The sequence below is a fragment of the Oncorhynchus mykiss genome, chromosome 4, assembly GCF_057628025.1.
Source record: "Oncorhynchus mykiss isolate SJ-2025 chromosome 4, ASM5762802v1, whole genome shotgun sequence".
Lineage (NCBI taxonomy): Eukaryota > Metazoa > Chordata > Actinopteri > Salmoniformes > Salmonidae > Oncorhynchus > Oncorhynchus mykiss.
The window spans coordinates 16347202-16363103 of NC_143025.1; the positions used below are offsets into that span (position 1 = coordinate 16347202).

Below are 15902 nucleotides of genomic sequence, written 5' to 3' on the forward strand. Positions count from 1 at the left end.
AGAATATGAGTAAATCATCTCTAACTATATACTTCTGCTGAAAATTCAATGAATAGCAAATGTTTTATATTCTAAGGTGTGCTCAAATGTTTTCGCAAACAAAAACATCAACATTTGCTTGTAGACATTTACCCTGAAGAATATGAGTAAATCATCTCTAACTATATAATACTGCTGAAAATTCAATGAATAAGCACATTTTTTATATTCTAAGAGGTGTGCTCAAATTTGTCGCAAACAAATACATCAACATTTGCTTGTAAATTATGTCCCCTATCTTTGTTAGTCTCAATAAGGTAGTGATTATTTAGAATGAATATGCAACTAATAGATATTGGTTAACCATTTCCTGGAATTATGCAAATGTTATGTAGCCTCCTGAACCGGCCTCTAACAAGTAATGTGTGTTAAAGTTAAAGTTTGAAGCCAAGAAGACTACATCTAGTAAGTTACTGTTACTGTTACTGTTGAATAAATGAAGGTGAATCCCATAGATGAAGACTACACCAATACAACAATGTAGAAGATGCAGGGTAGTGAGGTAGTCAGGTATACTGAACGCAACATACAACAGTTTCAAAGGTTTTACTGAGTTACAGTTCATATGAGGAAATCAGTCAATTAAAATACATTGATTAGGCCCTAATCTATGGATTTCACTTGACTGGGCAAGGGTTCAGCCGTGGGTGTGCCTGTGAGGGCATAAGCCCATCCACTTCGGTGTCACGACTTCTGCCGAAGTCGTTGCCTCGCCTTGTTCGGGCGGTGCTCGGCGTTCGACGTCACCGGTCTTCTAGCCATCATTGATACTTTTTTCAATTTCCATTGGTTTTGTCTTGTCTTCCCACACACCTGTTTTCAATCCCAATCATTACCTGTTGTGTATTTAACCCTCTGTTTCCCCACATGTCTTTGTCAGAGATTGTTTTATTGTCAGTGTAGTATGATTGTTGTATAGGTGCGCGTCGGGTCCTCGTACCCATGTTTATGTACATTTAGTGTTATGGAGCATACTCCGTGGACTTTATTAAAAGACTCCATTTTACACTCCATTTGACTCTCCTGCGCCTGACTTCCCTGCCACCTATTACACCTATGCATGACATTCGGAGCCATGCCCACCCACCCGGGAGCCAGGCCCGGCCAATCAAGATAAGTTTTAACTCACAAAAGGTCTTTATTACAAAAATAAATACTCCTTAATTTCATCAGCTGTCCAGGTGGCTGGGCTCAGACAATCCCGCAGGTGAAGAAGCCAGATGTGGAGCTCCTGGACTGGTGTGGTTATTGGAACGGAAATGGCGCCACACCAAACTGGAAGTCTTCCGACTAGCTTGGAAAGACAGTACTGTGCAGTACCGAAGAGCCCTTACTGCTGCTCGATCATCCTATTTTTCTAACTTAATTGAGGAAAATAAGAACAATCCGAAATTCCTTTTTGATACTGTCGCAAAGCTAACTAAAAAGCAGCATTCCCCAAGAGAGGATGACTTTCACTTTAGCAGTGATAAATTCATGAACTTCTTTGAGGAAAATATTATGATTATTAGAAAGCAAATTACGGACTCCTCCTTAAATCTGCGTATTCCTTCAAAGCTCAGTTGTCCTGAGTATGCACAACTCTGCCAGGACCTAGGATCAAGAGAGACGCTCAAGTGTTTTAGTACTATATCTCTTGACACAATGATGAAAATAATCATGGCCTCTAAACCTTCAAGCTGCATACTGGTCCCTATTCCAACTAAACTACTGAAAGAGCTGCTTCCTGTGCTTGGCCCTCCTATGTTGAACATAATAAACGGCTCTCTATCCACCGGATGTGTACCAAACTCACTAAAAGTGGCAGTAATAAAGCCTCTCTTGAAAAAGCCAAACCTTGACCCAGAAAATATAAAAAACTATCGGCCTATATCGAATCTTCCATTCCTCTCAAAAATTTTAGAAAAGGCTGTTGCGCAACAACTCACTGCCTTCCTGAAGACAAACAATGTATACGAAATGCTTCAGTCTGGTTTTAGACCCCATCATAGCACTGAGACGGCACTTGTGAAGGTGGTAAATTACATTTTAATGGCATCGGACCGAGGCTCTGCATCTGTCCTCGTGCTCCTAGACCTTAGTGCTGCTTTTGATACCATCGATCACCACATTCTTTTGGAGAGATTGGAAACCCAAATTGGTCTACACGGACAAGTTCTGGCCTGGTTTAGATCTTATCTGTCGGAAAGATATCAGTTTGTCTCTGTGAATGGTTTGTCCTCTGACAAATCAACTGTAAATTTCGGTGTTCCTCAAGGTTCCGTTTCAGGACCACCATTGTTTTCACTATATATTTTACCTCTTGGGGATGTTATTCGAAAACATAATGTTAACTTTCACTGCTATGCGGATGACACACAGCTGTACATTTCAATGAAACATGGTGAAGCCCCAAAATTGCCCTTGTTAGAAGAATGTGTTTCAGACATAAGGAAGTGGATGGCTGCAAACTTTCTAATTTTAAACTCGGACAAAACAGAGATGCTTGTTCTAGGTCCCAAGAAACAAAGAGATCTTCTGTTGAATCTGACAATTAATCTTAATGGTTGTACAGTCGTCTCAAATAAAACTGTGAAGGACCTCGGCGTTACTCTGGACCCTGATCTCTCTTTTGAAGAACATATCAAGACCATTTCAAGGACAGCTTTTTTCCATCTACGTAACATTGTAAAAATCAGAAACTTTCTGTCCAAAAATGATGCAGAAAAATTAATCCATGCTTTTGTCACTTCTAGGTTAGACTACTGCAATGCTCTACTTTCCGGCTACCCGGATAAAGCACTAAATAAACTTCAGTTATTGCTAAATACGGCTGCAAGAATCCTGACTAGAACCAAAAAAATTGATCATATTACTCCAGTGCTAGCCTCTCTACACTGGCTTCCTGTCAAAGCAAGGGCTGATTTCAAGGTTTTACTGCTAACCTACAAAGCATTACATGGGCTTGCTCCTACCTATCTCTCTGATTTGGTCCTGCCGTACATACCTACACGTACGCTATGGTCACAAGACGCAGGCCTCCTAATTGTCCCTAGAATTTCTAAGCAAACAGCTGGAGGCAGGGCTTTCTCCTATAGAGCTCCATTTTTATGGAACGGTCTGCCTACCCATGTCAGAGACGCAAACTCGGTCTCAACCTTTAAGTCTCTACTGAAGACTCATCTCTTCAGTGGGTCATATGATTGAGTGTAGTCTGGCCCAGGAGTGGGAAGGTGAACGGAAAGGCTCTGGAGCAACGAACCGCCCTTGCTGTCTCTGCCTGGCCGGTTCCCCTCTTTCCACTGGGATTCTCTGCCTCTAACCCTATTACAGGGGCTGAGTCACTGGCTTACTGGGGCTCTCTCATGCCGTCCCTGGAGGGGGTGCGTCACCTGAGTGGGTTGATTCACTGATGTGGTCATCCTGTCTGGGTTGCCCCCCCCCCCTTTGGGTTGTGCCGTGGCGGAGGTCTTTGTGGGCTATACTCAGCCTTGTCTCAGGATGGTAAGTTGGTGGTTGAAGATATCCCTCTAGTGGTGTGGGGGCTGTGCTTTGACAAAGTGGGTGGGGTTATATCCTTCCTGTTTGGCCCTGTCCGGGGGTGTCCTCGGATGGGGCCACAGTGTCTCCTGACCCATCCTGTCTCAGCCTCCAGTATTTATGCTGCAGTAGTTTATGTGTCGGGGGGCTAGGGTCAGTTTGTTATATCTGGAGTACTTCTCCTGTCCTATTCGGTGTCCTGTGTGAATCTAAGTGTGCGTTCTCTAATTCTCTCCTTCTCTCTTTCTTTCTCTCTCTCGGAGGACCTGAGCCCTAGGACCATGCCCCAGGACTACCTGACATGATGACTCCTTGCTATCCCCAGTCCACCTGGCCGTGCTGCTGCTCCAGTTTCAACTGTTCTGCCTTATTATTATTCGACCATGCTGGTCATTTATGAATATTTGAACATCTTGGCCATGTTCTGTTATAATCTCCACCCGGCACAGCCAAAAGAGAACTGGCCATCCCACATATGCTCTCTCTAATTCTCTCTTTCTTTCTCTCTCTCGGAGGACCTGAGCCCTAGGACCATGCCCCAGGAATACCTGACATGATGACTCCTTGCTGTCCCCAGTCCACCTGACTGTGCTGCTGCTCCAGTTTCAACTGTTCTGCCTTATTATTATTCGACCATGCTGGTCATTTATGAACATTTGAACATCTTGGCCATGTTCTGTTATAATCGCCACCCGGCACAGCCAGAAGAGGACTGGCCACCCCACATAGCCTGGTTCCTCTCTAGGTTTCTTCCTAGGTTTTGGCCTTTCTAGGGAGTTTTTCCTAGCCACCGTGCTTCTACACCTGCATTGCTTGCTGTTTGGGGTTTTAGGCTGGGTTTCTGTACAGCACTTTGAGATATCAGCTGATGTACGAAGGGCTATATAAATAAATTTGATTTGATTAAATTTACATTTAACCTTTATTTAACTAGGCAAGTCAGTTAAGAACAAATTCTTATTTACAATGACGGCCTACACCGGCCAAACCCGGACGACACTGGGCTAATTGTGCGCCACCCTATGGGATTCCCAATCACAGCCAGTTGTGATACAGTCTGGAATCGAACCAGGGTGTCTGTAGTGACACCTCAAGCACTGAGATGCAGGGCCTTAGACCGCTGCTCCACTCGCGTGGTCTGCAGTTGTGAGGCCGGTTGGACGTACTGCCAAATTATCTACGATGTTGAAGGCGGCATATGGAAGAGAAATTAACATTCAATTATTTGGTAACAACTCTGGTTGACATTCCTGCAGTCAGCATGCCAACTGCATGCTCTCTCAAAATTTGAGACATCTGTGGCATTATGTTGTGTTACAAAACTGCATGTTTTAGAGTGTCCTTTTGTCCCCAGCACAAGCAGCACCTGTGTAATGATCATGCTCTTTAATCAGCTTCTTGATATGCCACACCTGTCAGGTGGATGGATTATCTTGGCAAAGGAGAAATGTTCACTAACAGGGATGTAAATAAATTTGTGCACACAATTTGAGAGAAATAAGCTTTTTGTGAGTATGGGAAATGTTTTGATATCTTTTATTGCAGCTAATGAAACATGGGACCAACACTTTACATGTTGCGTTTATATTTTTGTTCAGTATATATTTAAGAAGTCTCTGACTGGGGTCTGATGTTACGATCCCGGCTTCGCCATGCGGTCTATGATGTCACTCAGGCCTCTGCCTTTGAATAGCCATGTGCTCATTGCCACTAATATCAAACAGATGATGCGAAACCTCAAAATGACGGTCTTTCAATAAGACAAGCAGTCAAAACAATGTAAAATAACTGATGAGAAACACCATTCTAACCTAACAGCAGATAAAAGGACATGTGATTTTGGAACTGGGTACAGTACTGTGTTGCAACCTTTGATGCACTAGAGGAATAGGTCCTGTTGACTTGGCAAAAATAGTTTGCACCTATTTTCTATTGATTCCATTTACTGGAAGAACACTTCATGAGTTTTGGTGTGTTGTTCTTAGATCACAAAAAAGGATAACATGCATTTTAGAAATTGATTTTAGAGCCAATAGGATTTTAGAGCCAAACATCAGCTGATTTACCTCTCAGGAACACTACAGTAAGACTATAGGAACACTGAAGCGACATATTCAACCTGTATGGCGATACAGCGTGGTTGAAATGTAAAGACAATGTTCCCGCGTTAGCAGTAAATGCCGGCTCAGTCGTAAATTACCGTAAAATGTATAATACGCAGTCTGTAACGCTTTAGCGATACAGATTGAATACAGTCTAAGATTACAATCAAATGACATGGTATACTGTAAAAATTCTTACATCACGTTACAGAGTGCTACCATACCAGGACAGACGGTTTCAGCAGCACAGTAGTGCCTCAGGACTTTCTGTCAGCTCATCAAAAGCCATCATCCCACTAGGCAGAGACGTCAATTCAATGTCTATTCCTGTCACGTTCTGACCTTTATTTCCTTTGTTTTGTATTTATTTAGTATGGTCAGGGCGTGAGTTGGGGTGGGCAGTCTATGTTTGTTTTTCTATGATTTGGGGAATTGTATGTTTCGGCCTAGTATGGTTCTCAATCAGAGGCAGGTGTCATTAGTTGTCTCTGATTGAAAATCATGCTTAGGTAGCCTGGGTTTCACTGTTTGTTGGTGGGTGATTGTCTATGTTAGTTGCTTGTGTCATCACAGGTCTCATTTAGCTTCACGGTCGTTATTTGTTTATTGTTTTGTATAGTGTGTTTCAGTGTTCAGTGTTTTCTTTATTAAATTTCATCATGAACACATACCACGCCGCATTTTGGTCCTCTGATCCTTCTCGCCTCTCCTCTTCAGATGAAGAGGAGGACGCCCGTGGCAATTCCCACGTTGGTTCAACTTAATTTCATTGAAATGACGTGGAAACAATGTTGATTCAACCAGTGTGTGCCCAGTGGGATGTTGCTCCAACAACAAACAAGACTTAGTAGAATGGTTTAGAATGATGCATCACTCTGCAGACTTTTACATATGTTCCCTACGTGTCTCCCAGGCACCCTGTAATTGATGTTCAATGTCTGGAAGACAACAGTCCTTCCTTTCTTCTCTCTTGATCCCTGGAAAATCTCAAACGTCAACTCCAACGACTCCTGACTCCTTGAATTTACCCCCTCCCTCCATGGTTTTGAGGAAGAAAAAAAAAACATTTTCACCACCCTCGCCTCTCTCCCCCACCGCAGCTGTGCCTTATCTGTGATGGCCAGCCTCTGATCCTAAGGTTCTCGTTTGTTTCACAGAAGTTATAAATTACTGGGTGGAGCCAGATCCCCAGATCCCCCGAGCCAAGCTGGAGGAATCTATAGTGCTTTTGTCAATTCTTAAATGTTAAGGGAAAAGACAGAGGAAACCCTAGCCCCTACACTGGGGCTTTTCCGGTAGTTCTGTGCAAGGCAGGACTAGCTAATGTCTTTGTTACCTCTTTAGTGACCACCCCATATCTATTCTACATAGAGCTGGTCTGATACTTGAAGCTGACAGTTGGTTCTTGTGCCTCTGGGCTGACTCTATAGACCATAGTAACTAATGCTGCCCCATTTCTAGAAGCAGTGAATTAGGATGTTTGTCAGCTGAAGCAGGACAACACTGCATGGTCAATCTGTGCAGGCACTTCAATGGGTCTGAGCAGCAAAGACTTCCAGAAAAAATGGAGAGAAAACATTCACTAGAATTGATCAGGAACTCACGAGGGAGGGCATCCAGCTTCCTGTCCTCTCTTCGCTCTGTGCTGTGGGCAACCAACTGGTCTCAAATGAGACTTGGCAGCCTTTTGGGCCTCTCTTATGTTCTTTAGACTCCGACTGTGTCTCAAATGGCACCCTATTCCCTATATAGTGCATTACTTCTTACCAGAGCCCTAATAGGGTGCCATTTTGGACAAACACTCAGTCATCTTTAAGTTAACGGATCTCGTTCTCTTGCCAAAGTCATGTACATTGGATCAGACCTCCCCCTCTTGTTTGTCCCCACTCTAAACTCTTAATCATGACCATAGATGTGGGTTGGTTACAGATACAACCACTGTTCATCCATTCCCCATTAGTTTTCAATGGCTGTGTTACTTTGCAACTCTCTCTCCCATCCCGGAACCTGATTTGGAAAAGCAGACACGTCGCTCTCTACTAGTGTGAATTAGACCAGAAGGATTAGCTTGCAGAATATAACCCAATGAACTAATGATTCTGACACCTGAACAATAGCTGGTTTACAAGAAGGCACACACACAGCAAAGTCTGTTTTTCTATCTCATATTTTTTAATGACAAAATGTTTGTCAGACACAAATGGATTTATTTTTCTCAATCCAGGGTATAGTATGGGGAGCTTATGTGGTTCCGGTCCCCAGGGTTTCAGACAACTAACAAAACACATGTTACTTCTGCTCTGGTGCCCGGCTGTAATGCTTTTCACATAAAGGAGTGGGAGCGCCCACTAAATTAATAAAGTAGCATGGCCCTTTTCACAGTTATGTAGCGCCACTTTACATTAAGATCTGGATTTGAAATGTCCAGTTTATCACACAGCAACCATTTACACTTTTCACATAATAAAAAAAACATAATTTACGAGATTTGTTTTCAATAGCTGTAAGTGTGAAAGCTCTTTATGTACAACGGTCAAAATATACCCTTGTAATGTAATTATGCATTAATATTGTTTGTCTTTATACCAATTCACCCATAATCTTTACAAATATAGACAGACACTTGTCTGTTTAAAAGCTGTAGATTTACATATGTCACATGTCAAATATACCATAAAACTCAACAATAATACCCATGGAAATATTGATTTTGAAACCATTGATTTTTTTAAAAATGTATTGGATTTAAATAGAAATGAAACAATATTTTGTTGTCTAAATTATATGGTAATATCTTCATATCTGAATTTTATTAAATACTTGCTGGCCCAAGTGAATTTCATGTTTATTTTAGTTTTCTTTATTTTTCAGGGCTAACTAATTTGTTATATCAATCATATTGTCAATGCTAATATACCAAGTTTTCAATTTTAAAGGCAACATTCACCCACATTAGTACTTCACTAGGAAATGACTAGACAAATTGTTCTCAACTCCATAGATGTGGTGTAGATTGTGGAGTTGATGACTGTGGGTGTACCCCCAACGACATCGAGTCTCTGTAAACTCTTAAACCCTTACCGTGTACCTAGGTTTGTCCCCTGTAGCTGCGCACCTTTCTTTGTTTGCTGGAATCCCAGACTTTTTAATAAAACCTATCGACTGAGTTGAGAAACCCATCTAGCAAATGACATGAACTTGTTAGCTCCTACAATGCTAATTTGAAGCTGTGGCTACGTAAACAAACCCAAGTCTTGCTCATTGACTTTCCTGAGTCCATTTGAGAATCCATAGAAAAGTTGATTTAACCATCCACAATGAACAAGGGAACTAACCAACACATGAATTGGTTCAAAGATGACTAGGCTATGGGTTTCTTCTTACTTTTTTGATCTGATCTTAATCTTAATTGATCTTAAAAAATGTGAATATTTTTTATTTATTTAACCTTTATTTAACTTATTGAATATTGACTATTAGAGAACACATCATCCCAGTTGAGGAAAACACAGCAACACAAATCAAACATTTGTGATTCACACCATTTGCTCTCCGCCACACAGACCTGATAGGTTAATCCTAGGGTTGTACCTCCTGAACAGTATCCCCACACGTTCGCTCCCTCTCCCAACCCATTTTCACCAGCCCCTTTCTCTGCTAGCCATTCTTTTCACTTGCTGTTTCCGGCTGCACATGCACATCCTTGTTCCATCCAGCCATCCCATCCATCTAGAAAACACACTCAAAAGAACGAAACTCTCGTTTGTGTCCAGAAACAAGAGGCAAACTGAGGCACTGCCTATTCAGCACAGGTCATTTGCATGGAGCTCCACTTCCCCAGTGACACTGGATGCCAATTCTGCCAACACAGAGAGTATGGAGAGGGTCCAGAGAGTTAAGATAATCACTGTACTGGTACTCTATCAACATATAATGGCAGCCATAACACTTGAGAGATAACTTATTGATGTCAATAAGTTATCTCATATCAAATGGTGATATATTGACGTACCGCAGGCCTACATCCAGGAACCTGGGCAATGCATGGTGACTGAGTTAGACCAATTAATCAGATGATAGCGTGAGAAGGTTTATCTTCAGAGGCAGCTCTGACAATCCAAGCCAGACCTTCACAAAGCCCCAAGACCACAGGTGGCTGGTGGAAGCATAATTAGGGAGGACATGCTCATTGTAATGGCTGGAAAGGGACGAATGGAATGGTATCAAACACATGGTTTCCATGTGTTTGATACCAATCACTCCATACCAGACATTATTATTATTACTATTATTATTATTACTATTATCCTCCCCTCATCAGTCTCTCTCAGACTCGCATGTGACTGACTGACTCGGAGATGGGCTTCGAGAGATAATTGAATTTTGTTCCCTGCGTGCCATAAAGACAAACAAAGCACAGATTACTATGTACACTATGTGTACAAAATAATGTATTAACAATATTGAATGATTTATGCTTCCTTCATATCGCCAATAGCCATATTAAGGGTGGTTGGAAGTTCTGAATAAGGGGTATGTTTTATATACATGTTGGTGGCTCAAACCTCTACATACAATGGCCAGACATGTAAAGCATGTGTTGAATTTCAGGGAGTCAGTGGCCAAATAAGGGCTTTGGGTATTTGGTGGAACAGTTGACATGGGCAACTGAGATGAGCACCGACATTATGTGGATTAACACGCACTTGGCCCAAACAATATTCAGTTGAAGTCGGAAGTTTACATACACCTTAGCCAAATATATTTAAACTCAGTTTTTCACAATTCCTGACATTTAATCCAAGTAAAAATGTCCTGTTTTAGGTCAGTTGGGATAACCACTTTATTTTAAGAATGTGAAATGTCAGAATAATAGTAGAGAGAATTATTTATTTCAGCTTTTGTTTCCCAGTGGGTCAGAAGTTTACATACACTCAATTAGTATTTGGTAGCATTGCCTTTAAATTGTTTAACTTGGGTCAAACGTTTCGGGTAGCCTTCCACAAGCTTCCCACAAATAAGTTGGGTGAATTTTGGCCCATTCCTCCTGACAGGACTGGTGTAACTGAGTCAGGTTTGTAGGCCTCCTTTGCTCGCACACGCTTTTTTCAGTTCTGCCCATAAATTCTCTATGGGATTGAGGTCAGGGCTTTGTGATGGCCACTCCAATACCTTGACTTTGATGTCCTTAAGCCATTTTGCCACAACTTTGGAAGTATGATTGGGGTCATTGTCCATTTGGAAGATCCATTTGTGACCAAGCTTTAACTTCCTGACTGACATCTTGAGATGTTTCTTCAATATATCCACATAATTTTCTTCCCTCATGATGCCATCTAGTTTGTGAAGTGCACCAGTCTCTCCTGCAGCAAAACACACCCACAATATGATGCTGCCACCCCTGTGTTTCACGGTTGGGAGGGTGTTCTTCAGCTTGCAAGCCTCCCCCTTTTTCCTCCAACCATAACGATGGTCATTATGGCCAAAGAGTTCCATTTTTGTTTCATCAGACCAGAGGACATTTCTCCAAAAAGTACAATCTTCTCCAAAAAGTACAACCCCATGTGCAGTTGCAAACCATTGTCTGGCTTTTTTATGGCGGTTTTGGAGCAGTGGCTTCTTCCTTGCTGAGCGGCAATATAGGATTGTTGATATAGGACTCGTTTTACTGTGGATATAGATACTTTTGTACCTGTTTCCTCCAGCATCTGTACAAGGTCCTTTGCTGTTGTTCTGGGATTAATTTGCACTTTTCGCACCAAAGTACGTTCATCTCTAGGAGACAGAACGCGTCTCCTTCCTGAGCAGTATGATGGCTGCGTGGTCGCATGGTGTTTATACTTGCGTAATATTGTTTGTACCGATGAATGTGGTACCTTCAGGCGTTTGGAAATTGCTCCCAAGGATGAACCAGACTTGTGGGGGTATACACTTTTTTCTTGAGGTCTTGGCTGATTTCTTTAGATTTTCCCATGATGTCAAGCAAAGAGGCACTGAGTTTGAAGGTAGACCTTGAAATACATCCACAGCTACACCTCCAATTGACTCAAATTATGTATCAGAACCTTCTAAAGCCATGACATAATTTTCTGGAATTTTCCAAGCTGTTTAAAGACATAGTCAACTTAGTGTATGTAAACTTCTGACTCACTGGAATTGTAATACAGTGAATTATAAGTGAAATAATCTGTCTGTAAACAATTGTTGGAAAAATGACTTGTGTCATGCACGAAGTAGATGTCCTAACCGACTTGCTAAAACTATAGTTTGTTAACAAGAAATGCGTGAGGTGGTTGAAAAATGAGTTTTAATGACTCCAACCTAAGCGTATGTTAACTTCTGACTTCAACTGTATGGTTTTCTGCCAAAGAGGTTTGAAATAACTGATTCAGGATGAGTTTTTCATATTGTTTGTTTTGGTGTTGCTAAATGTGTATTAGTAATATTATGAGAAACTGTTTGAGAGATGGTTTGGATCATTTTCACGCTTTTGTCCCCTTGTTGCTGAGTTCATACTGTATCTAGAAATAGCAACATGCCTGCGGTGGTTTTAATCAAAATTAGAACACATAAATTAGCCAAGAAAGAAACTGGCCCATCTGACAGGTAAACCTTGGGTCATCATAATCTCAAATAAGCAGAAAGCAAATATTCTCTTATCAACATATGAAGGTTAAAGCTAAAATCCACTGTTGAAACTATACCAAAGTGGTCACCCGCCTCCTTTTTGGGAAAAAGTTGAGGGATGGGCCTGGAGAAATGTAACCACTCTAAAATTCATAGACAGAGCTATGGATGCAATGACTGACCATCCCAGACATCAAAATTATAGTTTCAATCATGTTTTAAGGCTATACAGTGTTTGTTTACGTTATTTACAGACATTGGAGTAAAACAGGCTTATATTTGGGATTCTGATAGGATGAGACAGTTGAACTAAGCTCATGAGGCATTTACAAGTTATATTCTTCAAAAATCAATGGGTATATACCATTCGTTTATAAGTCCAAAAATGGATGTTGCAACTAAATATTCTAACTTTAAGCATGACGAAAAGATGCTGAAAATAATGACTGTTTTTGATCAGTGATGTATACTGATGGTTTACGTCAATGGAACTCTACATAGCCTGACACTTGGTATAGTTTAACCACAACCAATGAATACAGATGAGAATGCCAACACAGCTTTGGAAGCAGTGAATTATCGAAACTGTTGGCTAAAACCTAACATTTCCTCTCACGACCAGCAGACTTCACTCACTGACTATCAGTCTTGTTTTTCTTTGATTCTCAGTCTTGTTTTTCTTTGCAATAAATTTCAAAAAGCAGTCAAATGGGAGATTATTTCTTTTTAATTTTGGTCGTTTCTGAATAGAAAATAATATCAGTGCACCACTCTACAATACATCCAGCAATATCATGTTTAAATAATTGAGGAAGGATCTTTGCGGTTAAGAGATGAGTTCTCTTGCTACTGTCTATGCTAAATAACCCAGACAGGATGTAGGCCTAACGTCTGCTGCATAAATGACTGCAAACAAAAGCTATGCTCCAGCAAAATAGAACCAATGTGATTGATTGTGATGTGAAATACCCTGTATTGTTGATGTTTTATGTAGTCAACACACCAGTAGCAATGAAACCATTTTAGAAAAAGGGGGATTGATAGTGGGATAGTGGGATAGGGCCATATTCTAAAAGACACGCATTATCTTCAGTCAGAGTTTTCTAAAAAGTAATTTTTACACTTAGTACAAAAAAAGACATTTCTACCCGTTAGTGCTTTGTTTTAAGATACTATAACATAAATAAACAATTTATTTTCAGTGTTCAAACAGACAGTTCCAGTGTGACTGGAAAACTAACATACTCCACCGTATTCCAGTTGGCAGCAGAGGGCTTACTATAGAGACTTCTCCACTTTCAATGCGCCCCAAAGGCACCACACTTACACAGCGTTCTTCATGTCTACACAGCTCCAAAAAGAAAACACCTCCAGTTTGGGGGCTCAAATATTCACCTCTGCTCTCTCCCTCTGTGGAAAAAGAAAGTAAAACTCAAAGTTCTCACTAAAAGACTTTTAGAGTCTCATGCCAGTCTCATCCCTCAACAGTTACTGTCATTTTCTACCACATCTCCAGAGTCTGTCTCTGTCTTTCTGTTCCATGAAGAAGCCATTTTGTGAAAAAAATAACTACAAATCCCAGAGTGCAATGCACAGTTCCCATCCAGGCACCATTTGCTTCCTGTAGTCATAACTTTTACATCAGTACATGATCACACATTATTCTGTCTCAGTCAGTCAAAGATTTTAGTATTATTATCTATTGATATTTAGCCCTCACTTTTCTTTTAAAAAGCTCATATAGATTCTGCTGTGCAAAACGATGCCATGAAGAGCTGATATTGAACATTCCATTCCTTTTTATTTTTAAATCTTTCACTATTCCTGTTCCAAGACATGTCCTTTTATCTTTTCTCTGGGGTCTTCCTTGTCATCCAGGTAGTCCTGCCACGCCCCTTCCAATCATAGTACCGTACTGTAGGTCCATTATGTCATGCCCCTTTATTTGCAGGTAAACACCTCCGTCCTCTCGCTGCATGTGTTGCACTTGACGAAGCAGCACCACTGGAACTTACAGTTGCACTGCCACACTTTGGTGTACTGGTGCGTGTTGTAGCCCCGGCCACAGCACATGAGGTCGCAGCCGTCTGTGTGGGGCGAGGTGCGGTTACACAGCCTCCCCTGGGTGCCAACGCTCCCCGTGGCTGCGTCCTCCTCGCAGTAGTTGGGCGACCTCTCGATGTAGACGAGGTCGGTCTCCATGGGCTTGCGGTAGCCCTGGGTCTTCTTCACCTTGAGGAAGGTGGGCTGGCGTAGTCGGCTGGCCCGGACCACCTCCACGTGGACCGCCTGGTTGTACTTGTCTTTCAGGACATAGCCGATCTCTCGGAACTTGGGCAGGGTCGTCCAGCAGGTTTTGGTGGTGCAGGAGCCTGACACGCCATGACACTTACACTCCAACTTCATCCGCTCCTCCAGGACCTGGATGGACAAACAGGGATAGAGGAGGTTACATGGTGTTAGATTACATTACTAAACATTACATTACATTACATGGACAAACAGGGGGAGAGGCGGTTACATGGTGTTAGATTACATTGCTGAACATTACATGGACAAACAGGGATAGAGGAGGTTACATGGTGTTAGATTACATTACATGACATTACATGGACAAACAGGGGGAGAGGTGGTTACATGGTGTTAGATTACATTGCTGAACATTACATGGACAAACAGGGAGAGAGAGTCATACATGACAATGTTTTACTGGGGTAGGCCCAGTGTTGAAATAGAGAGATGACCTGACTTGGGTGGAAAGAGAAACCCAAAGAAACCCAAAGGGTGAAGAGGTTGCTAGCTAGCTCTGCTGCTGAATTGAATGATGTAAAAAACAATCCACAGAAGGTCAGTGAGAAAAGATGTTCCTTGGATAATATCAGTTTTTTCTATAATAAAAGAACATTAGACAAGACCAAGCTGTTCTCAAACGTTGGTGAACCACCACACTTTTCTAAAAACTCCCTACGAATTACCTCTTGAGCCAACAACTGTCCTTTGAAGGGATATTATTTTAGTGCGTTTGGCAATAACTACTGAACTCCTAAACCAAATGCAAGGTGAAAATGTGACATGATGTTGTCCAACAATCCTCTATTGGGCTTGGTAACATTGATGATGTTTCTTTTTAAAAAGTACGAGAACATTTAATGATACTAATGAATCACACTGCTCCAAAGTCTTCCCTGACACTTTAAAAAGGACAAACTCAGATAACAATCAGGAACCAATTTTTACAAGACAAGTCTGAGAATACGTGAAAGCATAAAGTTTCAATGTCTCTAACCGTCTTAATATTCTTTAATTAAATGTGTCAAAACATGGAGCGATACCACACTGTTGCATGGACCAAAAGACAACTGTTGTCTGTGGTGTATTTGGAGCACTTTTAGCTAATGTCTAAGTACAGTATACACCATGGCACTGTGGCAAAATGACACTCTATAGACTACCGTTCAAAAGTTTGGGGTCTCTTAGAAATGTCCCTGTTTTTGAAAGAAAAGCACATTTTTTGTCCATTAAAATAACATCAAATTGATCAGAAATACAGTGTAGACATTATTAATGTTGACTTGTAGCTGGAAACGGCTGATTTTTAATGGAATATCTACATAG

The 15902-nt window shown here is 41.4% G+C and overlaps 1 protein-coding gene across 3 annotated transcripts in view; it reads right to left on the reverse strand.

Annotated features, from left to right (window-relative positions):
* Positions 1 to 12194: 12194 nt before the first annotated feature.
* The window catches only part of LOC110517476 (protein Wnt-7b), a 51863-nt gene continuing 48155 nt past the window's right edge, over positions 12195 to 15902 (reverse strand). For 2 of the 3 annotated variants that reach the window (XM_036969228.2, XM_036969229.2), the window contains one exon: positions 12997 to 14708. In XM_036969228.2, the coding sequence (XP_036825123.2) occupies positions 14229 to 14708 (480 nt within the window). In that variant the 3' untranslated portion in view covers positions 12997 to 14228. Of the gene's footprint in view, positions 14709 to 15902 lie in introns of all 3 variants that reach the window. The other variant, XM_036969227.2, reaches the window with a different exon arrangement.